Source organism: Capricornis sumatraensis, chromosome 15 (assembly GCF_032405125.1).
Source record: "Capricornis sumatraensis isolate serow.1 chromosome 15, serow.2, whole genome shotgun sequence".
Classification (NCBI taxonomy): Eukaryota; Metazoa; Chordata; class Mammalia; order Artiodactyla; family Bovidae; genus Capricornis; species Capricornis sumatraensis.
This window is the reverse complement of record NC_091083.1, coordinates 55,315,090-55,341,886: the sequence shown is the minus strand read 5'-3', so window position 1 is coordinate 55,341,886 and position 26,797 is coordinate 55,315,090. Positions and strand designations below refer to the sequence as shown.

Below are 26,797 nucleotides of genomic sequence, written 5' to 3'. Positions count from 1 at the left end.
TCTGGCCTTTCTCATCAGTAGTAGCTCTGGAGATAATTCTGATTTTGATATGCCCGCAAGAGGAGGTGCTCAGGACCATCCTACTTCACCATCTTGGCCACGCTCTGTCTCTAATTTGTTTTTAAATTTTATGTGTATAACCTGTACTATATTTTGGTTTTATATCACCCAGTAGTTTATTCCAATATGTGATTTAAGTAGGACAAATAGTTTTCCATATTGTTCTTTGTCTTAATTAACCAGCAGTATAAGTTTATACCAAACTTTCATTTATTGAAGTAGCCTAATTGATTTCCTTGTCTCCAAGACCCAAATTGAATCTTTCCTTAGGTGTAACTCAAACAAAGTTTAACATTCTGTTTCACAGCCTTAGTGTTTTTGTGTTGTCGTTGTTTTCGTTCTCTATATAGGCTTATCTCTGGAAACGGGCTGCTTCCAGAGGTTCAGATTCCTGTTAATTTTACCTCTATCACATTGTCTTTCTCCATGGAAGACTTATAACAAAAGTTGATTTCTGGTGTCCCAGGACTCATTGAAGAGCCCTTCAGCAGTTTTTCAGGCTTTTTTCTCACTAGCAAGTACCACCCTCCCTTGGTGACATGTGTCAGTTTTTTATTCATCAGCACCCACCTTCTCCTCCCTCCTGTGTTTGTCAGATGTCTCCTGCCTGGCTTACTCACTGCTGCTTTTGTCAGGCTCTACAGCTGTCTTCTTCCTTTCTCTGGCATACTGCCCGACTTCCGTGCCAGCTGCTCTGTCATTGCCTGTCTGCCATTCTGCCCCATCTCCAGCCTTTCACCCCCTCATCCCTTCCCCCTTAGGTGCAGCATGTACTGTAGTACTGTGTCATTCTCAGTGTTCAGAACTAAGTTCATCACCTGCCCTGCAGTGTGTCCCAAAGCAATCATCCTCCTGCGTATAGCATTGAGATTCATCTAAGTTGGAAACCTGGGCCTTCCTTACCTCTGGCATCTCATTGTTAAGGTTTTAGTTCTCTCCCTGTGCTCTGAGATCTGTACCCCTGTACTCTGCTGCTATAGGTCGAGGTCCTTCTGGTTTATTGGCTAGGTTACTTTGAAAAGCTTCCGTCAGCAGCGCTCCAAACTTCAGACCACACCAGTTGATCCTCTGCACTACTGTCAGTCATTGTTTTTAAAATCCAAATTGATATTGTCAACTTCCATGTGTTAAAGCCTTTGGTGGTTCCTCAGTGAGTTTAGTGGAAAGTCAGAACTTTTTATTACATCCTAACAGGCACCTTTGTGATCTATTCATTGCTCCTTCTAGCCTCATCTCCTGTATTTCCTCCATATATCCTCACAGACCCCACTCTTTCATGCTTACCATTTTCACATTCATTCAGCAAATGTTTATTGAGGTCCTGCTTGATACCTTTCCTGCTTTGCCATTCCTGGAGCAAGATAGACCTTTTTAAGTTTCAGAGTCCTCTTTGCTCTAAAGACGATTTCTTGTTTCTGACCCTTCTCTTGGCTAACTACATTTTATCTTCCCAAGTTTGTCTCAAGTATTACCTCCTCTGAAAATTCTTTCTCTGGTCTACAGTTTTACTACCTCATCTTAGTGTTAATTGATCAACATTATACCACAAGATAATTCAGGGTTTGAACAAATAGCTTATTTGTCCCTCACCACTTGACGACAATCTATATCTAGTCCATGTCTAACCTGTGTATTCCCATTATGGTGAAGTACAAAGCATATGAACTTTGGAGTTTTAAAAGCCTTGAATTTGAATCCTAGTAGGTAGGTACTTAATGGATATGTGGCCTTAAACAAATTTCTTGACCTCTTTGATCATTATTCATTTGTAAAATGGAAAAACAATACCTAACTCAAAAGGTGGTTATGGGGGATAATTAGGTTAAAGTATACAGAATGTCTAGTGCAAGTGCCTAGCACATAGCAGACAACCAAGAATTATAGTTGTAAAAATAGTTTTTGTTCTTAATAATAAATAATATAATGTTGATTGAGTAACAGCTAGCTGAAGGAACTGAACTCTCTATCTGGGTGCCTTTTTCTCAAAGTGAACCTGAACAGCTCTAGAAGAAGGCTCGGACAGAGCTTAACACTCCTAGCTGCCACTTCTTTGTTTCTTTCACACCTGGAGGTATCCTTCAACAGTCTGTAAACTTTTTGAATTTTACTTCTACAACTGCCAACTATGTGACCATCTCTCAATTTCTGTATCTTCAAAATGGGAGTAGGACTATCTCTCTTGTAGAGTTGCTATGAGATTTAACTGAGGTAAAAGGCCAGATATTCAGATAAATTGTATCAGACACTCGATCACAATTTATCAATGTATTGAATACTGAATGGTTAACTTTGTATAGGTGGCCTTTTATTAGAAGTTATCACAGTCAGTCTAAACTCTAGAGAATGTACGTATTGGCCGAGCTCTCCTTTGCTACTGGGAATTTCATAATACTGATTCCTTGTAACATTTTTTCTTTAGCATATATATGTGCAGCGTTGTGCTTCCTAACAAGAGCACCAAGAAAAACGCATTTCAGAGTACCCTCATCATTTCCATTCCTCATCCATTACAAGTCATAGTTGGTCTTATTCTTTATCAGGATTGGGGTTGGTTGCAGATATCAGAATATAGGTTTATTTCTTTCTTGTATATATGAAATCTGAAAGTAAGCAGGGCTGGTATGACAGTTCAACAGTGTCATCAGAGAATTCAGTCTCTTTCTAGCTCTCTACTTCTGTTATCCTGAAAGTCACTTCGGAGTTCAAAATGGCTGCTGGGTCTGTAATCATCACATCTGAATTCTAGATTACAAGGAAAAGGACAGGAAAAAAAAAAGACTCTCCCCCTTCCTCTTAAACCACCTTCCTAGAGATCTCATAATAAACTTTTTCCCGCATGATATACTTAAGCTTATACCTCCTTGGCCAGAATTTAGCGCTTGTCCACCCCTAACTGAAGAATGGATGTGTTCTCCTAGCATCCAGTTTTCTTTCTTCCTCTCCTTTTCTTAAGAGAGGATAGCATGTCTCTCTGGACTTCTGGGTCCACTGATGGTGAGTGTACATCTGGGCAAGGAATGTTCCTCTTTGGCCAGAAGCTCACAAAATCTTTCTCTATAAGATATTCAACATACCTGTGATGGTTTCTTCATCTCGAGTACAGTACATATGTTTCAAATAATATACCCCTGAAATGTGTGTAAGGATATATAATTGATTGCTTATGAATTTCTGTGATTCAAGAGAGACTCCCTCACTCTAAGAACATTTAGGAAATATTCCTAGACTCTCAGTTACCAGAAAAACAATAGCTGTAATTTTTTAGAACTTAGTTTGTTGTTTGTCATAAGGCTTTTAAGTATTTGCTGTGGGCCTCTTGGTTTTCCTTTGTTATTTGAATGTTAAACTTTCCTGGTTTATCTCCCTAATGTGCAGTAGAAACAGATTTTTTTTAAGTAAGAAACGTTTTTATAATTTAAGAAAAAATGGCTGTGTATTAGCCCTTTGTCTGAGTGTTGTGGGGTAGGCAAAAGGATGCAGTGTATATGCCATTGTGTCAAATAAAATAGGGAATTGCCCAGAATTTCATGACTCATCTCCCGAAGCCTCCCTGCTTATTTGTGCTATATTCACATAACGAAAAGCTTATTATTCACAAGCGTGTTTGAAAAATGAAAAACGTGTAAGTTTGAGTTTCTTCCCATTTGGCTCTCCTAGAGTATATAATTCTGTCTTTATTCAATCCACTGTTGCCGAATCAAAAATAATGTGTAAGATAGAGGAGGAAACCATATACAGTTATCTTCTACCTAACAAAAATAGAAAGACTGGTTAAAATCATCATATATTAACACATATATGTGGAATCTAGAAATGTGATATTGATGAACGTATTGGCAGGGAAGGAATGGAGATGCAGCTATAGAGAACAGGCTTGTGGACACATTGGGGAAGGAGACAGTGGAACGAATATAGGAAGTATCATTGGCATATATACACCGCTACGTGTTAAGTGGATAGCTGGTGAGAAGTTGCTATATAACACAGCGAGCCCAGCCTGATGCTCTGTGTTGACCTAGAGGGATGGGATGAGGGAGGGGAGGGAGGTGATACAGGTACAATTATGACTGATTTGCATTGTGGTACAACAGAAACGAACACAACATTGTAAAGCAATTCTCTTCCAATTAAAAAATAAATTGAAAAATAAATAATTGTGATATACCCGTATGATGACCTACTACGCAGCCATTGCAAAGAAAGGTAACTAGAAAGTATTGATGTGGAAGATATCCAGGATTTATTATTTTAAATAAAAAATGCAAGCTGTAGACAGTATGTCTACTATCCTATTTATTTATTTTTTATGTGTGGGTATCTATTTCTAAAGGATATGAAGGAAAGTATTTAGTGATCACTTTTGGAAAATGGGACAGGCAGGAGATGAATGATACTTTCAGAGTTTTCTTTATATCCCTCTGTTCTTTTTGATATCTTTGTTTTGTTTTGGGTTGCACCACACAGCTTGTGGGATCTTAGTTCCCTGACTAGAGATTGAACCCAAGACAATGGCAATGAAAGCCTCGAGTCCTAACCACTGGACTGCCAGGAAATTCCCAGGTTATATGTCTTGTAATGAGCATGCTTTATTGATTTATTTTAATAGTTTACAATTTCAGTGAAGGGAAGGAGAACCAGTGTCCCTCCTATATAAGAAAAGTAATCTTTTAATTTGTTGTTGTTCAGTCATTAAGTCGTGTCCAACTCTCAATGACCCCATGGACTGCACCTGTCCTTCACTTTCTCTTAGAGTTTGCTCAAACTCATGTCCATTGAGTCAGTGATGCTGTCCAACCATCTCATCCTCTTTTGCCCCCTTTTCCTCCTGCCCTCAATCTTTGACAGCAACGGGTTTTTTTCCAGTGAGTTAGCTCTCCACATCAGGTGGCCAAGGTACTGGAGCTTCAGCTTCAGCATCAGTCCTTCCAGTGTATATTCAGGGTTGATTTCCTTTAGGATTGATGAGTTTGATCTTCTTGCAGTCCAAGGGATTCTCAATGAAGTAGTCAGTGAACCAGAAGTAGGTATTTTTCTGGAATTCTAGTTTTTTTATAGTCCAGCGGATGTTGGCAATTTGATCTCTGATTCCTCTACCTTTTCTAAATCCAGCTTGTACATCTGGAAGTTCTCAGTTCATGTACTGCTGAAGTCTAGCTTGAATGATTTTGAGGATTACCTTGCTGGCATGTAAAATGAGCACAACTGTGTGGTGGTTTGAACATTCTTTGCTATTGCCCTTCTTTGGGATTGGAATGAAAACTGACCTTTTCCAGCCCTGTGGCTATTGCCAAGTCTTCCAAATTTGCTGGCATATTGAGTGTGGCACTTTAACAGCATCATCTTGTAGGATTTTCAATAGCTTAACTGGAGTTCCATCACCTCCACTAGCTTTGTTTGTAGTAATGCTTCCTAAGGTCCACTTGACTTCACACTCCAGGATGCCTGGCTCTAGGTGAGTGACCACACTGTCATAATTATCCAGGTCATTAAGATCTTTTTTGTACAGTTCTTCTGTGTATTCTTGCCACCTCTTCTTAATCTCTTCTGCTTCTTTTAGGTCCTTGCTGTATGGAGTCATATATTACTCTTTTCTGTAAGGATTTTTTCACTCAGCATGATGGTTTTTAATTTATTTTTTTATTGAAGGATAATTGCTTTACAGAATTTTGTTGTTTTCTGTCAAACCTCAACATGAATCAGCCATAGGTATACATATATGCCCTCCCTTTTGAACCTCCCTCCTATCTCCCTCCCCACCCCACCCCACCCCTCTCGGTTGATACAGCGCCCCTGTTTGAGTTTCCTGACTGGTTTTTAGATTCATTCATGTTTTTGTGTGTATCTGGAGTTCTTTCCTTTTAATCACTGAGTAATATTTCATTGTGAGGGGAAAAAATCCATTTCTGTTTATATATTCTGTTATTGGTGGTTACTTGGGTTATTTTCAGCTTTTTGTTACAAACATTATTGTACTTATTTTTTGGATGTATACTCTTATTTCTCTTATATAAATATACAGAAGTGGAATTACTGGATCACAAAGTTAGATGTCTGTAAGTCAGACAAAAAGTATCACAGATAACTCATCTGAAAATCATTCTGTGACAAGGCAGAACCATTTCTGCTATGAAAGTTTGTGCACAGGCTTCCTGGCATTGTGCAGACTTCAGCTGAACAGGGCTGGTTGCCTTCTGACATTTGATAATACACATTTTCCTCAGATTCAAACTATTTAACTGTTCATCTTTGTCAGGACTAGGCCTTCATCATAGAACCAACTTTTTAAATCCTCAATGCATAGAGAGGTATGGGGAAGAGATGAATTTGGGGAAGTATGGGGTGTCAGTAAATGCGATGTGACAGAGAGGTTGAGGGATTTAACAACAGAGAGGTGTTGTGTGTGTGTGTGACACATACCCAGAGAGAACGGTGGAGGAGAGAGGAAGAGAAAGGGAAATGGGTGAAGGAAAAAGAAATACAAGTGGGCTTTTCCTGTTGTGAATTTTAATTGAGTTTTTTGGGCAAATGTTATTTTTAAGATGGTTCAAAATTTTTAAAGTCTTGTGTGCTGAAATAAAATGATCTCCAAAGAACCTCCTCATTCTGTTTAACAGCTACATAGTATTCCATTTTATAAATATGCAGTAATTTATTTAAACATATCCTCCTTTCAGGTTATTTTCAGTCTTTTTCTGTCACAAACTGTATCATTTTGAATAACATTTAAAAGATCACTTTAAACGTATGGGTATATCTGTAAAGTTCCCAAATAGAATTGTGTGAAAGAGCTTATGCATTCATAATTCTGGTAAGTATTTATAGTTTGTATGAGAGTATTTGTTTACACAAGCCCTTGCCAACACAGTGGTTTGTTTTGTTTTGTTTTGTTAATTTATTTATTTTCAGCTGTGCCAGGTTACTACTCTCTAGCTGTGGAGTGCAGGCTTCTCATTGTGGCGTCTTGTTGCAGAGCACAGGCGCTAGAGCATGGGGCTCTAGACTTCAATTGAGTCACTCAGTCGTATCCGACTGTTGGCGACCCCATGGACTGCAACACACCGGGCCTCCCCGTCCATTACCAACTTCTGGAGCTTGCTCAAACTCATGGCCATCCAGTCGGTGATGCCATCGAACCATCTCATCCTCTCTTGTCCCCTTCTCCTCCTGCCTTCAATCTTTCCCAACATCGGGGTCTTTTCCAGTGAGTCAGTTCTTTGCATCAGTAGTTATGGCACATGGGTTTTAGTTTCCCTGTGGCATGTGGAATCTTCCTGGACCAGGGACTGAACCATAAGCAGGCAGATTCTTAACCACTGGATCACCAGGGAAATCTGCCAGTGTGGTGGTGTTAAAGTTTTTCTGTATTTGCCTATCTGATAGGTGAAAAATGACATTGCAGTGTAGCTTTGATTTGACTTTCTTTGATCATGAGTGAGGTTAAGAATTTGTTCTTATATTTTAAGAGAACTGTCTGGTTTTCTCTGAGTCTATTTCATCTCTTTTGTCATCTCTCAATCTGTAGGAGTCTTTTATTATATCGAGTAAATTAGAGTTCTGTGAATTAGTTGGAAATATTTTTATAATGCTTTAAAAATATGGAGATAGCTGTTTTAGTGGACTGGTGGAAAAAGAAGCCAGATTGCTATGGAGACAACTCTTTCTAGAAATTTGGCTGCAAGATAGAGTAGAATGATTGCTAGCTGGAGGACTAATGTAGATTAAAAGGGGCTCTTCTTTTCTTTGAGAAATTCTTCAGTTCAGTTCAGTTCAGTCACTCAGTTGTGTCCGACTCTTTGCAGCTCCATGGACTGCAGCACGCCAGGCCTCCCTGTCCATCACCAACTCCTGGAGCTTGCTTAACTCATGGCCATTGAGTCAGTGATGCCTTCCAACCATCTCATCCTCTGTCATCCCCTTCTCTTCTTGCCTTCAACTTTTCCCAGCACCAGGGTCTTTTCCAGTGAGTCAGTTCTTCACATCAGGTGGCCAGAGTATTGGAGCTTCAGCTTCAGGATCAGTCCTTCCAACGAGTATTCAAGGTTGATTTCCGTTAGGATTGACTGGCTTGATCTCCTTGCAGTCTAAGGGACTCTTTAAAGAGTCTTCTCTGGCACCACAGTTCAAAAGCATCAATTCTTCGGCACTCAGCTTTCTTTATAGTCCAGCTCTCACATCCATACATGACTACTGGAAAAACCATAGCTTTGACTAGACGGACCTTTGTCAGCAATGTCTCTGCTTTTTAATATGCTGTCTGTGTTTTTCATAGGTCTTTTTCAAGGAGCAAGCACTGTTTAATTTCATGGCTGCAGTAACTGTCTGCAGTGATTTGGGAGTCCAAGAAAATAAAGTCTGTCACGGTTTCCATTGTTTCCCCATCTATTTGCCATGAAGTGATGTGACTAGATGCCATGATCTTAGTTTCCTGAATGTTGAGTTTTAAGCCAACTTCTTCACTCTCCTCTTTCACTTTCATCAAGAGGCTCTTTAATTCTTCGCTTTCTACCATAAGGGTGATGTCATCAACATATCTGAGGTTATTGATATTTCTCCCTGCAGTCTTGATTCCAGCTTGTGCTTTATCCTGCCCAGTGTTTTGCTTGATGTTCTCTGCGTATAAGTTAAATAAACAGGGTGACACTATCCAGCCTTGACGTACTCCTTTCCCAATTTGGAACCAGTCCATTGTTCCATGTCTGGTTCTAACTGTTGCTTCTTCACCTGTGTACAGATTTCTCAGGAGGCAGGTAAGCTGGTTTGGTATTCCCATCTCTTTAAGAATTTTCCACAGTTTGTTGTGATCCACACAGTCAAAGGCTTTGCTGTAGTCAATAAAGCAGAAGTAGATGTTTTTCTGGAACTCTCTTGCCTTTTCTGTGATCCAACAGATGCTGGCAATTTGGCCTCTGGTTCTTTTGCCTTTTCTAAATCCAGTTTGAACATCTCGGATCTCTTGGTTCACGTACTGTTGAAGCCTTGCTTGGAGAGTTTTGAGCGTTACTCTTCAGTGAGTGCAGTTGTGCTGTAGTTTGAACATTCTTTGGCATTGCCTTTCTTTGGGATTGAAATGAAAACTGACCTTTTCCAGTCCTGTGGCATTGCTGCGTTTTCCAAATTTGCTGGCACATTGAGTGCAGCACTTTCACAGCATCATCTTTTAGGATTTGAAATAGCTCAGCTGAAATTCCATCACTTTCACTAGCTTTGTTCATAGTGTTGCTTCCTAAGGCCCACTTGACTTTGTATCCCTGGATGTCTGGCTCTAGGTGAGTGATCACACCATCATGTTTATCTGGGTCATGAAGATCTTTTTTGTGTAATTCGTGTGTGTGTTCTTGCCACCTCTTCTTAATATCTTATGCTTCTGTTAGGTCCATACTGTTTCTGTCCTTTATAGTGCCCATCTTTTCATAAAATGTTCCCTTGATATCTCTGATTTTCTTGAAGAGATGTCTAGTCTTTTCCCATTCTATGTTTTCTCTATTTCTTTGCATTAATTCCTGAGGAAGGCTTTCTTATCTCTCCTTGCTGTTCTGTGGAACTCTGCATTCAGATGGATATATCTTTCCTTCTCTCTTTTGCCTTTCACTTCGCTTCTTTTCTTAGCTATTTGTAAGAAATTCTTAATTGTGTTTAAATGTTATGAAAGGGAGGTGTTAAAGCTAGAAGATGGTGTTAGAAGATATACAGGACAAGGTTCCTTAAGGAACTGAGATTTTTGGGAGGAAATGCAGAGAAGGAAGAAATTAGTAAATAAGGTGACTGGTAGGTAAGGGTGTCCCAGTCTAGTGGTTTCTGTTTTCTTTGAAGTTCAAGGCAAGGCCAACAGCCAAGGATGTGAGAGGATATGTTGGAGAGGAGAGGAGCTTTTTTGAAATCACTGCAGTGGAGAATTGGAGAGAGCTAAGTAGGGAAATAGTAATGCTCAAAATTCTCCAAGCCAGGCTTCAGCATTACGTAAACCGTGAACTTCCTGATGTTCAAGCTGGTTTTAGAAAAGGCAGAAGAACCAGAGATCAAATTGCCAACATCCACTGGATCATGGAAAAAGCAAGAGAGTTCCAGAAAAACATATATTTCTGCTTTATTGACTATGCCAAAGCCTTTGACTGTGTGGATCACAATAAACTGTGGAAAATTCTGAGAGAGATGGGAATACCAGACCACCTGACCTGCCTCTTGAGAAATCTGTATGCAGGTCAGGAAGCACCAGTTAGAACTGGACATGAAACAACAGACTGGTTCCAAATAGGAAAAGGAGTACGTCAGGGCTGTATATTGTCACCCTGCTTATTTAACTTCTATGCAGAGTACATCATGAGAAACGCTGGACTGGAAGAAACACAAGCTGGAATCAAGATTGCTGGGAGAAATATCAATAACCTCAGATATGCAGATAATACCACCCTTATGGCAGAAAGTGAAGAGGAACTAAAGAGCCTCTTGAAGAAAGTGAAAGAGGAGAGTGAGAAAGTTGGCTTAAAGCTCAACATTCAGAAAACGAAGATCATGGCATCCAGTCCCATCACTTCATGGGAAATAAATGGGGAAACAGTGGAAACAGTGTCAGACTTGGGCTCCAAAATCACTGCAGATGGTGACTGCACCATGAAGTTAAAAGACGCTTACTCCTTGGAAGGAAAGTCATGACCAACCTAGATAGTATATTCAAAAGCAGAGACATTACTTTGCTGACTAAGGTCCGTCTAGTCAAGGCTATGGTTTTTCCAGTGGTCATGTATGGATGTGAGATTTGGACTGTGAAGAAAGCTGAGCGCCGAAGAATTGATGCTTTTGAACTGTGGTGTTGGAGAAGACTCTTGAGAGTCCCTTGGACTGCAAGGAGATCCAACCAGACCATTCTGAAGGAGATCAGTCCTGGGATTTCTTTGGAAGGAATGATGCTAAAGCTGAAACTCCAGTACTTTGGCCACCTCATGCGAAGAGTTGACTCATTGGAAAAGACTCTGATGCTGGGAGGGATTGGGGGCAGGAGGAGAAGGGGACGACAGAGGATGAGATGGCTGGATGGCATCACTGACTCCATGGACGTGAATCTGAGTGAACTCTGGGAGTTGGTGATGGACAGGGAGGCTTGGCGTGCTGCGATTCTTGGGGTCGCAAAGAGTTGGACACGACTGAGCAACTGAACTGAACTGAAGTAGGGAAATATAGAAAGATTGCAGAAAGTGTTCAGAGTTCCACTGATGCAAATCTCAACCTTATGGGTAGTTTGATTTTCTTAAGAAGCATTTGGCAGCCCAAGTTGGCTGACAGTTGGATTTGTTCAGGATTGGGGGTTATTTTCCCATATAGGTGTAATAGAAAAACAGTGTAGCAAAAGAATTTAGGATATTTGCAAGGCAGTGATTGAACTGACACCAACTTTTCTTGGCTGAGTAGAGAAGGAAATAGAACAGAGATATTGGAATGAAAATTAGAGGATCAAGGGACTGAAAGCCTGAGTGAGGTCCCAGGCTTTAGTAGTAATGGAGTATGGTTGGAGAGTGGGTAAGTAAGATTCAGCATGAGCATTTTTCCCAGTGCTGACAAAGTCTAAAGTACAGGCATTGTCACGACTGATCTCAGTGGAGTGAAAGTTGTATAAGTGTTGTAGGATGGGGGACCCATTCCAGACCTGGAAGATGGGCTCTTGTCTAACACTCAGAAATGAGTTGTCTGAGTAGATAAAGATGGTGACAGAGCAAGAGACTTCATTGGGAAGGGACGCCCAGGCAGAGAGTCTGAGGGTAAGGGAACCCAGGAAAACTGCTCTGCCACATGGCTCAAAGTCACTGTCTCGGGTTTTATGGTAATGGGGTTAATTTCCAAGTTGTCTGGCCAGTCATTCTAACTCAGGGTCCTTGCTGGTTGCACATGCATTCCTCAGCCAAGATGGATTCTAGCAAGGATTCTGGGAGGTGGTAGGACACTTGGCTTCTTTTGACCTTTCCTGAACTCTTCTGGTTGATTGTGGCTTATTAGTTCTGTATTCCTTACTGGAACCACCTGTCATCAAATAACTAATGCAAATGGTTACTATAGTGCCTGGCCAGTGTGGCAATTTCAATCATTGTGTTTCCCTTAAGGTTGTTGGAGTTGAAATCAAAGAACTCAGAGATGTGTCTGGATGTGAATTGTGGCTGTCATCTTTGAGGATGTTGAAAAATCTTCAAGAGAATATCAGGACTTTGGGATAGGAAGAGAGCTGTGAGCCACACTGTATTGTCCTCAGTGAGTGCCAGGAAACCAGTAGGCAAAGAAAGCCCTCAGTAATGGGCTATTCAGTTTTTATCTGACTGGTTTTTAATTTTTATTTTTATTTTTTTGGCTTCCCCAGGTCTTTTCTTTCACAGCATGTGAACTGTTAGTTGTAGCATGTGGAACCTAGTTTCCTGACCAGGGATCGAACCCAGGCCTCCTGCATTGAGAGTGTGATGTCTTAGCCACTGGACAACCAGGAAGTCCTGATCTGACTTTTTTTTAAGCTTAAAAATGACAAGCTTGTTCCATTTTCTTAAATTCTTGAAATTCTTCAGAGAAGAATATTGGAGTGGGTAGGCATTCCCTTCTCCAGGGGATCTTCCTGATGCAGAGATGAAACCTGGGTCACCTGCACTGGAGGTAGATTCTTTACCATCTGAGCCAGCAGGGAAGCCCATAGCATACCAGATAGCCACAATTATTGTTTGGACTAGCAGTGTGATACTCACTACCAGCTTCTCCCTGCTTTTCCACTTAATGACTAAATAGCTCTTTATCATTTTAATCTTGAATTTCAGATTATTTACTTATACTCAAGAATAGAACCTTAGAAATGGGTCAGAAAACAATGTGGACACCTTTAAGATTCTTGTATAATCTTTCTGGAAAGGAGTTTTTTATTATAGGCTTATTGGTATTTCCATCATTATTTCAGTTATTTTCATTTGACTTTGAAGCGTTGTATTTTCATGCCATTGGTCTTTCCTGCAAGTAAAAATGTTCTCTCATTATTTTCCTTTGATTAGTCAGCACTTTTTAATGTATTTTCTTAGCTGTTTCTTTTTCTCTTTTATACATTATGTTTAGGTTTTTCACATTTTTCAGAATTGCAGTCTTAATGTATTCCATATTAATATGAGTTCTTGTTTTAATTGTTCATCTTGTGACAATTTTCCCAGTTCATTACCTTTTTTAAGAAATAGACTTTATTTTTTAGAACAGTTTTATATTCACAACAAAATTGAGCAGAAAGTATAAAAAGTCCCCAAATTTTCCCTGTTCCCATACATCCTGCACCACAGTATACACTTAACTACAGTTGATGAACCCACTTTGACATCATTATCACCGAGAGTCCATAGTTTACATTAGAGTTCACTTCTGATGTTATACATTTTCTGTGTTTGGACAAATGTATGATTACATGTATCCACCATTGTATTACCATACAGAATAGTTCACTGCCCTTAAAATCCTCTGTGCTTCACCTGTTCATTCCTCTCTCCTCCCTAACCTAGCAACCACTGCCTCCAGAGCCTTGCCTTTTCAAGAATTATCATATAGTCAGAATCATTCGGACTGTAGCCTTTTCATATTGGTTTCTTTTACTTAATAATATGCATTTTTCTCCATGTTTCTTCATGGCTTGATGGCTCATTTCTTGTTCAGTGCTAAATAATATTCCATGTTCTAGATGTACTACAGTTTGTTTATTCATTCATCTACTGAAGAACAGCTTGCTTGCTTCCAAGTTTTGGCAGTTATGAATAAAGCACATTTCTATATAGGTGTAAGTTTTCAGTTCTTCTTGGGTAAATACCAGGGAGCACAATTGGTTGGATCATATAATAAGATTAAGTTTAGTTGTGCAAGAAACCAGCAAACTGCCTTCCAAAGTGTCATTCCCACAGTGAAAGAGAGTTTCTGTTGCTCCACAGAAGCACTGGGATTTGGTGGTGTTAGTGTTTGGTATTCTGATAGGTGTGTAGTGGTGTCTCATTGTTTTACTTTGCAATTCCCTAATAACATATCCTGTTAAACATCTTTTCATTTGCTTGTTTGCCATTTGTACATCTTCCTTGGTGAGGTGTCTGTTCAGGCTGTTGACCATTTTTTTAATCAGCTTGATAATTTTTTTATTGTTGAGGTTTTATTGTTTATTTTGGATAACAGTCCTTTGGCTAATGTGTCTTTTGCAAGTATTTTCTCACAGTCTGTGGCTTGTCTTAACATTCTCTTGATTTTGTCTTTACAGAGCAGAATTTTTTAGTTTTGATGAAGTGCAGTTGATTATTTTTTGATGGCTCTGTCTTTGGTTGTATCTTAAAAGTTATTGCCATACCCAAGATCATCTAGATTTTTCTCCTGTGTTATCTTCCAGGAGTCTTTTGCATTTACATCTTGGTCTGTGATTCATTTTGAGTTAATTTTTGTGAAGAGTATAAGATCTGTGTCTAGTTTTTTGTTTTTGTTTTTCTTTGTATGTGTATGCCAACTTATTCCAGCACCATTTGTTCAAAAGACTGTCTTTGCTCCATTGTATTGCCTTTGCTCCTTTGTCAAAGATCAGTTGACTATATTTGTGTGGGTCTTTATCTGGGTTCTCTTGTGTTCCATTGGTCTGTTTGTCTGTACCACACTGCCACTCTTTGCTGTATCTTTGTTTGCTTTTTTGTATTACTATTTGCTTTTAAATTAATAGTAATTCTCTGACTTTACTTCTTCAGTGTTGAGTTGGCTGTTCTCCATCTTTTGCATCTGCATATAAACTTTAGAACTAGTTATTGCTATCCACAAAATAGGTTGGTAGTAGTTTGATTGAGATTGCATTGAATCTGTAAACTGAGTTGAGAAGAACCGATGTCTTGACAGTATGGAATCTTCCAATCCATTAACATTGTTTGATTGATTTCTTTCATAATTTTTTTTATTGCCTGATACTCCATTTTTCCTTCTTGATTTTTTTTAATTAATTTATTTTTCTATTGAAAGATAATTGCTTTACACCTTTGTGATTTCTTACATTGCCTTTATGTCTAGAAAACCCTTCCTCATTATGAACATACTCATTTATTTCCTCTTAAAATGTGTCTGTAAACATCTAATTCTTCAGCCCATCTGGATTTTATTTTGATATATGTAATGAAGTGATGGTCTAGCCTGCTTCCTCCAAAGACATTGTTATTTTTCACAAAACCATTTCCTATTGATTTATCTAGACTATACATGAATACATACACAGTAATCAGCCTTCCAATCTGTTTCCTAACCCTTATGGAGGAAATTGTGTGCTCTCCCCATTTTGGGTAACAGTCAGGTAGGAAGAGTGGGGAACTGGTCAAATCACGTATGGTTATACCTTGGGAAGGCCATTGGCTGAACCCAGTTCCCTGCTAAGCATGATTGCTGGTATTAAAGGCAATCTCCTGGGGTGTGTATAAACCACCTACATCTCTCCACCCTCCCTCAGAGATTTTCATGTTCCCCTCGGAGAGGCATGTTCTGGTTGTTTTGGAGAGTCACTGCCACATTAAATTACCTCTGTGCTATGAGTCCCATGAAAATGGGACCTTGGAGTATATTGTTCCCTAGTTGTTTCCCTGATACGTAGCTTAATATCAGGCACAGACATCTGAATGGATGAATAAACCTCTCTTACCAGTGTGAATGGGCCACATCCCTCTGATATGGTTTGAAGGGAAATAAAGTTTGAGGACAGCTGTATAATGTCTGCTTTGGAGGTCAGTACATTCTTGCAGTCAACCTACCTTCTCTGTGCTTCTCATTCTGAAGACACTAAAGCTGCAATTACCTAGGAAGCTTTTAAAAGGACTGCTACCTACCTCTCACTCCCAAAGATATAGTCTGGCACAGAGTTTTGTTGTTATTAAGTTCTTTGAGTGATTCTAAAGTATGCCAAGATTGAGAATCACTGCTTGCTCTTATAGTTGTATAAACTTTCAGTTAAGTAGTTGGGTTCCTGGAGAGTTGTGCTTATCAGACTCCTAAAAGATCATTGGTCCTGTGTGTGTACTTTAATAGCTAAGAAGAATTTGCCCAAAATACCTCCTTTGGTGAGTTGTTTGGACATAGTTTTACAGTATTTCAGTGCTGTATCTAAAATGACTCTCTATTTTCCAGGTCAGCATGGATTCCTGGTTCCTCCTTACTCTGCTTGGCAGTGGTCTGATACATGTTGGTGCCAGCAACACTACCATAGGTAAATTGCCATTTGGTAAGATTGGTACTTGGAATAGAATTTTGTATTTATGTTTAGTGACCCACGTTTGAAGACCCTGGTGGTACTAAAGAAAGAAAAAATTAATATTAAGTTTTACTTAAAAGTGATGGCAAATTAAGTTGTCTTTGGGAATCTGGGTCATATTGTATGTACACTCAGCATTGTTCTGTATACCCCATACTACTTCAAATAAAGAGATTATATTCATTCCTGAAAAGTTAAAGAAGACAAAATGGTTACTATTTAAGACTCCTGTATATTGACTCTGAGGAACTAACTAAGAGACCAGTTTTTCCCTCCATTAGACAGTAAACTTTCAGAAGTGGAGGGAAGGATTCACCATTTAAAGAGTGTATGCTCCTTGAAATACACCTGGAGAAAATTCTGCTTTGAAAAGATACATGCACTCTTATGTTCATAATAGTACTATTCACAATAGCCAAAACATAGAAGCAAGCTAAATGTCCATTAACAGATGAATGAAGATGTGGTACATATATACAGTTGAATGCTGCTGCTGCTGCTGCTAAGTCGCTTCAGTCGTGTCCGACTCTGTGCGATCCCATAGACAGCAGCCCACCAGGCTCCCCCGTCCCTGAGATTCTCCAAGAAAGAACACTGGAGTGGGTTGCCATTTCCTTCTCCAATGCATGAAAGTGAAAAGTGAAGTGAAGTCACTCAGTCGTGTCCAACTCTTTGCGACCCCATGGACTGCAGCCTACCAGGTTCCTCCGTCCATGGGATTTTCCAGGCAAGAGTACTGGAGTGGGGTGCCATTGCCCTCTCCGACAATTGAATACTGCTGCTGCTAAGTCGCTTCAGTCATGTCCAACTCTGTGCGACCCCATAGACGGCAGCCCACCAGGCTCCCCCATCCCTGGGATTCTCCAGGCAAGAATACTGGAGTGGGTTGCCATTTCCTTCTCCAGTGCATATAAGTGAAAAGTCAAAGTGAAGTCACTCAGTCATGTCTGACTCTTAGTGACCCCATGGACTGCAGCCCACCAGGCTCCTCCGTCCATGAGATTTTCCAGGCAAGAGTACTGGAGTGGGGTGTCATTGCCCTCTCCGACAATTGAATACTACTCAGCCATAAAAAAAGAATGAAATGATGTCATTTGCAGCAGCTTAGAAATTATCATACTAAGTGAAGTAAGTCAGAGAAAGACAAATACCCTATATCACTTATATGTGAAATCTAAACTATGGCATAAATGAACCTATCTATGAGATAGAAATACTCACAAACATAAAGAACAGACTTGTGGTTGCCAAGAAGGTGAGGGGAGGGACTGCCTGTTAGTTTGGGATTGGTAGACACAACCTATTATATTTAGAATGTATAAACAGCAAAGTCCTACTATTATAGCTCAGGGAAATATGAGCTGGGACAAACCATAATGGAAAAGAATATTTAAAAATGAATGTGTGTGTATGTAATTGAGTCACTTTGCTGTGCAGCAGAGATTAGCACAACATTGTAAATCAACTATACTTTAATTTTTAAAAAAGATAATAAAATAAAAAGTGTGTGTGTGGTATGTATATTGGTCTCCAAGTGTTTGAGGTGTAGTAGGGCTTGCTGCTTTGTGTCTCATAACTTTTGAGATCTCAATTCTTTGTGTGATGTTTTCTTGGTTTTTTTGGTGTTTATAGTTTCACCTTCAGTAGGCGTTACAAGATCTGTGAAAGCATCTACAACAGAATCACTTAAAGAAGAGACCAAAACTTCAAATCCTACTCCTTCAGTAACTTCTTCCTTGGCACCAACATTCAGCCCAAATCTAACTCTGGGACCCATATATGTAACCACTGTCAATTCTTCAGACTCTGACAATGGAACCACAAGAACAGTAAGCACCAATTCTGTAGTCACTGCAGTTTCACCAAATGGAACATGGCTTCCAGATAACCAGTTCACAGATACCAGAACAGAACCTTGGGAGGGGAATGCCAGCACTGCAGCAACCACTCCAGAAACTTTTCCTCCTTCAGGTACTAGAGATGGTTTCTGTTTGTTCTTTCTTTGGCTCTTTGAGTTTATTTACCCTTTTATTGTTATTGTTTGTGTTTTCTAGCCATAAAATTTGTTGAAATAAGTAAAATTGCCCAAGCAAAGTAGTGAAACCTAGATATAGGGGATTCTCAAGAATATCTGGTTAACATAGAATTAAGAGGAAAGAAGATAGGGGACTTCCCTGGTCATCCAGTGGTTAAGACACCATTCTTCCAGTGCCGGAAGCGCAAGTTCGATCCCTATTCAGGAAGCTGAGATCCAGCACACTGCATGGTATGGCCAAAAAAAAAGGAGGAAAGAAAGTAGATTCTGGAGGATATTCTGCTTTGCATGGAGTTCTGGCTAGATTAGGGACGCTTGGGCTCAGACGGTAAAGCGTCTGCCTGCAATGCTGGAGACCCAGCTTCGATTCCTGGGTCGGGAAGATCCCCTGGAGAAGGAAATGGCAGTCCACTCCAGCACTCTTGCCTGGAAAATCCCATGGAAGGAGGAGCCTGATAGGCTACAGTCCATGTGGTCGCAAAGAGTCAGACACGACTGAGCCAACTTCACTTTCACTTCACTAATGTTTAAAGATAGAGAAGAAGATATAAGAGAAAGAGGATAGGCAATTGATAATGCTAGAAACTGAGGTTGAAAGGATAGTATAATTGAATAATAGGATTAGCCTTGAAAAGAAAGGAATCCCTGGAGACTGTGGGAAGGAAAATGGGCCTTATCTATAACAGTTAGATAAGAGTGGAAGGCCTGTGGCCAGGAGTAGAATTATTAAGAGAAGATCAGGAAAACAGTTAAGTTACAATGCCAGTTTGTTCAGGGACTGAACCCAACCCACTTCTCCTTGAGTCAATCACTGAAGTGGAAGTGGCTTTGAAGATAGAATCAGAGACCTGAGTATGAGACTACATAGGGTAGGGCAAATTTCCAAGGATTGGGAAGGTCCCTCTTAGGGCTTCTGTGAGTAGTAAAAGGAAATAATTATTCCCTGACAGCTGTATAATTGTCATTCCTTTTCTAGCAAAAATCAGTTACTCTTCTTTGGTCTCATCCCCTTGGCTCATATTTTTCACTTGTTAGATGGTGAGTACCCCTAGGTAGAATCACATATGGCTCATGAACTGAGTGTCATTTGCTGATGACATCTTTTAGCTAGACCTTACAACTCAGAGCCTGCACCTGCCAGCTTTAATCCCATATTTTCCACTTGAGTTTGAATCCTAACTCTGCTGTACCCTAGCTGTGTGACAATAGGCAAGTTTATTTAACCTCTGTACCTCAGTTTTGTCATCAGTATATAAGAATGAATGATGTTGATAGTACTTAATTCATGAAGGAGCTGTTAGCATTAAACAGGTTAATATGGTTAAAGCATTTATAGTGGGACCTGCATGTGATAAGCACTAATTTTAAGTGTTAGGCATTGTACTAAGAGTTTTATAGAAGTAACTCATATGAAGTATCGTATGGATTCTGTTATGCTGGTTCTGTTTTATGTTTTATAGGTGAAGGAGTTTACTGTGTTTTTCAAAGTACAAATCATGACTGATTCATGAAATCAGTTTAGTGGGCCACTACAAATCTGTGTGTGTGTGGATTGTCCTTTTCAATTGTTATTCTTTTCATGTTAACTTATTTTATAAAACTTCTGTTCAAGTTATACACAAACATATACTAAGTAATGGTATAAAAATGTATTTCTTTCTGTAAATTATGGCCATTGCTTAGAGAGGAAAAACAAAACTTGTGCAGGCTGAATTAGTAAATGGAGAAGGTGCGACTGTCACTAACTTCACGGCCTGTGTTTTTGTTGTTTTTTTGGCTGTGCTGGGTCTTCTTTCTCTAGTTGTGGTGCGCAGGCTCTAGAGCACATGGGCTCAGGAGTTGTGGCTCATGGGCTTAATTGCCCCACAGCATGTGGAATCTTAGTTCCCCGATCAGGGATGGAACATACATCCCCTACACTGGAAGGTAGATTCTTAACCACTGGACCACCAAGGAAGTCCCACGGCTTATGTTCTTAACTTATGTTCTGTTCTGTCTTTGACTTAATAATCTGTGAGATGACCAGTGGTAATTATCTCTTTTTTTAGTAGATGTTTGATGTAAGACCTTAGAGTTTAAATAATTTGCTTCAGATCTGAAGGCTGTCAGGTAGTAAATTAGACCTATTTCTCACTTCAGTGGTCTTTCCACACTGCTACTGAGTTTTCTGTAATCTGCTGTAGGTCCAAATTATGCCATAGCTGAGAAGCCAGTTATTGAACAGTTAACACATTTCATGTATCAGAGGAAGTTGAGGCTGTATTTCACTGGTGACTGTTATTCAAGATCAGTAAAAGGAAAACTTTATGGCACATCAGGATGTTACATTCTGCAACCCCACATCCTCCTCATTTACCACCATTTTACCACCCCTCCCATAATGGTTACATCATGACTTCTGTAATACTGTTCCCTGCTGAGCTGTGGGTATAATGTGAAATTGCCTTTTATTTGTTTGTTTAGTTTTCTATTTACTGTTGATAGCCAGTTCCTCCTGCACTTCCCATAGCTTCATAATACAGTTTTCCATAAAGTCAGACTTACTAGAAATCTAGATAATCTAGATTTCTTTTTTACATGTCTAAAAATATCTTCAGGGGTGTGTATAGAATTTGAGGAAATATTTTTTTCCCTAGAATTTTTAAAGCATTGTCCAGACTTCTAATTTGCAAGCTTGGAGAACTGTACTGCTGTCTTGCTTCCTAATTGTTTGTGTGTTTTTAAAGATCTTCTCTTCATCATTGGTGCCTTGAAATGTCATAGAAATGGATCTTGATGTGGGTCTTTCGTTCATTATTTTGGGATAGGACCTTTGAAGTTTTTGTCCTTTGGTTCTGAAAAATTTTCTTAATATCTGTTCAGAAATGTTCTTCCCCCTTCCATTTTCTCTGTCTTGTTCTAAAAATCCTCATTATTTGGGTATTGGACTTATCCTGGAATAATTTTTTAATCTTAATTTTTCTTTCCTATTGACCTTTGAGTTTTTTCTTTTTTAAAATAAGCATACACACATACTTATACATACCTTTTTTCTTGCATTTAGAACACAAATAATAAATGTACTGTGTATATTTCTTCACCTTACTTCTTTCCAATTAGCCTGTCATACTTTTTCTATGTTATAGTAGGGAGCTGCCTCGTTGTATGGCTTTACTTTGATATATTTATCCAGTCTGCCATATTAGTCATCATTCAGGCTGATTTTACACTTACCAACAATAGTCTTGGGATAGGTTAAATAAGTTATTTTTAGTGCGCATTTGTAAATTTAAATTGAATATTATGAGATCTCCCTGTTTTAAGCTGTGTGTTGGAATGCCTGTTCTCCTACATTTTCTTCAGTGCAATAAATTATCAAACACCTGGATCTAGGTCAGACTGACAGGTGAAAATCATTATCTCAGTGTGACTTGAATTTGCATTATGTGTCAGGCTTATCACTAGTTTCTGGTTCCAGCCCTTGGGAAGGTGGAACAGAGGAAATAGTACAATTTCTTTTCCAGAGGATGTGACCCAACTCATTTATAGAAGGTCTTTGATGTTAAAGAAATGAGCCCTATAATAAGACTGCAGTTATTTCCCCTAGTTGTTCATCTAACTTTTCTTCATTGTAGAAACTGTTACTATCAGCTATTTTTTTAATTAAAAACATCGGTTTATGGGATTTCTCTAGCTGTCCAGTGGTTAAAATTCTGCACTGCCACTGCAGGAGACACAGGTTCAATCCTGAATCAAGAAACCAGGATCCTGCATGCTGCACAGTGGGAAAAAAACGGATTTGTGTTAACTAAATGTATTCTAGGAATTAGATCATATATAAAAAGCCATTCCTTACACCAATATTATAAAATAATTTTCTTTTGTTTTTTCTTTCATGCTGTTACAGTTTTTTTCTTCTGTGTGTGTGCATGTGCATGTATGTGCCTGCACTAAAATCTTTGATCCATCTGGAATTTTTTCTGACGTTAAGTGTGAATGGTGGACTTTATAAAATACTTAATATCTGATAAAGTGAGTCATCCCTTGTTAATCTTATTTTTCAGAATTTTGCTAGTTCTTGATTATTTTTCTTCATGAATACTAGAATCAACTTATTGTATAGCTGGGAAAAGTTCTTATTGATCATGTTTTTAGATCAACAGGGACAGTTGATATCTTTAATTTTTCCTATCTAAGAATGCTATATGTTCCATTTGCTGAAGTCTTTTATTTTGTATTTCTTCAAAGTATTTTAAAATTTTTACCATTTGTGTGGCACATGTTTTATTCAGTTTATTTCTAGATATTTATCGATTCATTCCTGTTTTAAAGAGTATTTATGTTAAGAAAGGGTGTTCAATTCTGCCAGTTGCCTGCTCAGCATCAATGAGCAAGATCTGTATGAATTTTTCTATTATGTGCTACAGTATATCATATTAATTGATTTCCTGTTTTTCAACTATTTACATTCCTGCAGAATAGCTCCACTTGGTCTTATATTTTTCTTGACTGAAGTGTTGTGATTTATTTGCTATTTTCTATTGTAAATTTTTCCAAGTTATTTCTAAATGAGATGGGTATATGTGTTTCCTTTGTATGTAGCTAGTTTTGATAAGTTGTATTAGTCGATGTTTTGCTTTGCTTTATGAAAATAATTGAAGTTCACTTAAAATTTTCATTCTGTTCAGGTTTTCAGAATTACTTAAATAGATTTGAGAAAAAGTCATCCCTTAGGGTTAACTTCTTATATCCCTATGAGTATTTTATATGTTTAAGTCCTTTTTCCTGTTTAGGTTGACTAACCTATTTCATCGTTTGTTGCTTTTTCCTTCTTAGAAATCTGCAATAAATATTGTATATTTTATTAGTTCTGTTATTTTTGTTTTTATTTCATTAATTTCTCTTTTATTCTTATTCTTTTCTTGCTTTTCTTAGATTTATTTTACACTTTTTCTATCTTCCCTAATTGAATGCTTCATTTGTTTGTTTTCATTCTTAATTAATATGTATGTAATGCTATGAATTTTTTATAAACACAGCTTTAGGCATAACCCATAAATGCTCCTGTAGGTAGATAGTTAGACATACCAAAATTCTTTGGTTACAGAAAAATGTCCTTCCCCTGTCACATTCCATAAGTGGGGGGCTAGCGGAGGGGCTGGTGCTTCGGTTTGTCAGAAACCAAGCTTTTCCTTTTTTTTTTGTGGCTCTGGCATCCTGACAGTTGCCCTCATCTGCTTGATCAGAGATGGGTCTTATCACTGGATTCTGGCTCTAGCCCCTGGGAAGGGGAAACAGAGAAAATAGTACAATTTCTTTTCTAGAGGGTGGGACCCAGAAGTTACTCTTCTCCCTTTTGTTCACATCCTGTTGACTGGAATTCTTCATATGATTACGCCTAGAATATCAGAAATTAAGTCTCTAACTGGACAGCTTTGTGCTCACCTAAAAAGGAAGGATGTTCTTTACTAAGGGCAAAGAGGAAGAGACTAATTGATATTGGGGGAAAGGTGGTTGATTTCTGCTGCAAATGTGATTTGTTATTTTTAGATATTTTGCAGTTTAGTTTGCTGTGTTGGTTTATGCCATATAACAGTGTGAGTCAACCATAAGTATACATATGTCCCCTCCTTCTTGAACTTCCCTTGCAATTTGGTTTTGATTTTAATTTTCAAGTATTTTCCTACTTTGTTAATTTCTAGTTTTACTATCTCATGATAAAAGAATGTTGTCTGTGCTGTTTCTCCTATGAGGAATTTATAAAGGCTTGTGGATATTCCATAAGCCTTTGAAAAAATTTTCTCTGTTAGTATATGAGTTTGATTTATGCCATTTAGATTTCATTATCTATTATCATTTAGGTCTTTTATATTTTTAACTTAATTTTGACCTGTTGCATTTTGATGGCCTAAAAGGACATAAAGACCACAAGAACCATTGTGTTTATATTACTCTTTGCATTCTTGTACATTTTATGAACATTGATGCTGTGTTGTTTTTGTCCTCAGGGAGAAGGCCACATCATTGATAAAAGTTTAATGAATCTGGGCAGTCTTATTTCCCAGTTGTTTGCGGGTGCCTCATTCTAGCTCCAGCATATACAAGGGAAAAGTATCTATATTCCTAGAGCTTATTTTGACTTGCATTAGGTTAAATAATAATGGTTTTCTTTAACCTGAGTGAACATCTCTGTTTTTTTACTTATCACACAGGTAATTCTGACTCGAAGGACAGAAGAGGTGAGCCGTTCACCTTGCGTCTCTTGTCCTTTCACAGTATACAGTATCTGTTGGGCTTCCTCTGCTCAGTCTGTGTGACTTTGTGCATCTCTGGCTGTTACGTGTTTAGTTTCCCTTAAACTTTCCATAATTACCTCATGGAGAAGAGTAACAGAAACAAATATTCATCATTTTTAAATGTAGATGTTGTTTTTTCCGTAGTCTGTAAAATGTTGGTCTTGTGTCACTCTATATGGATTTTCAGCCCTCTCGTATAAAGTCCTTATGGCAGAAGATGCTGTGTCAGTGCTCAAAGCAGGACTGTGGAATCCCTGGTCACCAGAGAATAGAACACATGGATCCCCATGTGTAGAAGTGCACATTTCAATTAGGGAATAGTAAGGCTGCCATCGTGGAGTAGGAAATGGAAACCCATTCCAGTATTCTTGACCGGAGAATTCCATGGACAGAGGAACCAGGCAGGCTGCAGCCCATGGGGTCACAAAGAGTCACACAACCGAGTGACTAACACTTTCACTTTCTTTTCTTACTCTTCAGCCATTTTCTTGCCCCAGATACTATCCCTGTTTTATCTGCCTGACTAATATGGATTTTAATACTCTGATAAAAAGAAATAAATTACTTTAATTATCTAGATGATTGCTAATTGTGACACGCTAAAGGTCCATCTAGTCAAAGCTATGGTTTTTCCAGTAGTCATGTATGGATATAAGAGTTAGACCATAAAGAATATTCATTGGAAGGACTGATGCTGAAGCTCCATTACTTTGGGCACCTGATGCGAAGAGCCAGCTCATTAGAAAAGACCCTTATTCTGGGAAAGATTGAAGGCAGGAGGAGATGGGAATGACAGAGAATGAGATGGTTAGATGGCCTCACCGACCCAATGGACATGAGTTTGACCAAGCTCCAAGAGATGGTGAAGGATAGGGAAGCCTGATATCCTGCAGTCCATGGGGTCTCAAAGAGCTGGACACGACTGGGTGACTGAACAACAATGTAATAAATGTTTTCAGTTTAAAAAATAATTTTGTGTAACTGCCTTTAACCAAATAGGAAAATGAAGACACATACATAGTCTCAGCCTCATATGTAATGATAAGTTACTAGAGCCTATCTTTAGAAGTATTACTATAAATTTTGATATCACATTCTAATTTTAAAGCCAAGTGCTTTTTGACAAATGAGGCTATTGTTTTGAAGCATCTGTATTATGTTGGGTTTGCTAAGTGAATGATGTCTTATGTAGGTGTTAAGGGTTATATATTCTTATGCATTGATCTTTGATATGTTTTTGAACAGCAGGAGCTGGTGTTTTAATTGACAGAGCATAAAAGAATAAAAAGAGGGGAAGGGAGGCAAGCTGCTTTGCTTCCTTTCTTTCAAAGTTGAAGAAACTATTTAGTAGGCCAGAAAGTTCCTTCAGTTTTTAAGTAAAAAAAAAAAAAGACATACTTTTCATTTTTACCAAGAACTTTACTGATCAACATATTCACTGTTTTGTTGCACTGTCTTCTGCCATTTTTCAGACAGTTTCATAATTCCATCTTGCCCAAACTTTTATCTTTTTGAGCAAAGAACTGTTTCAGGTGCCTTTTACAGTCTTTCAGGGAATTGAAATTTCTTCTGTTAACAGAATTTTGTAAAGACCAAAATAAATGGAAATCTGAAGGTGCAATGTCTGGTAAATACAGTAGATGAATCAGAACTTCCCAGCCAAGCTGTAACAGTTTTAGCCATCAACGAAACATGTGGTCTTGTGTTACCCTGATGGAAGGAAGATTTTGCGTTTTCTGTTGGCTAATTCCAGATGTTTTTTGTTGAGTGCTGCTTTCAGTTGGTCTAATCTGAAGCAATACTTATTGGAATTAATTGTTTTTCTGGAAGGAGCTCCTAATGGAGAACTCCCTTCCAGTCCACCATGTACCCACATTACGTTGCTTGGATGAAGACCAGCCTTTGGTGTGATTGGTCGTGGTTCATTTCGCTTGCACCACAGTCACTTTCATTCCACATTATTGTACAGTATCCACTTTTCATCACCTGTCACAATTTGTTTTAAAAACGGAACATTTTCATTACATTTCAGTAAAGAATCACATGTGAATATATAGTCACGAAGGTTTTTTTCCTCTTAACTTATGTGGAACCCAAACATCAAAGCAAGTAACATAACCAACCTGGTGTGGATGATTTTCCACACTTGATTTGGATATTTTGACTATGTCAGCTATC

General features: G+C 38.6%; 1 protein-coding gene across 3 annotated transcripts in view; it reads left to right on the top strand.

Annotated features, from left to right (window-relative positions):
• The window catches only part of PTPRA (protein tyrosine phosphatase receptor type A), a 135,359-nt gene that overhangs the window by 53,973 nt on the left and 54,589 nt on the right, over positions 1–26,797 (top strand). For 2 of the 3 annotated variants that reach the window (XM_068987405.1, XM_068987403.1), the window contains exons 2-3: positions 16,186–16,264; positions 17,942–18,280. In XM_068987405.1, coding sequence (XP_068843506.1) covers positions 16,192–16,264; positions 17,942–18,280 — 412 coding nt within the window. In that variant the 5' untranslated portion in view covers positions 16,186–16,191. Of the gene's footprint in view, positions 1–16,185; positions 16,265–17,941; positions 18,281–24,535; positions 24,563–26,797 lie in introns of all 3 variants that reach the window. The other variant, XM_068987404.1, reaches the window with a different exon arrangement.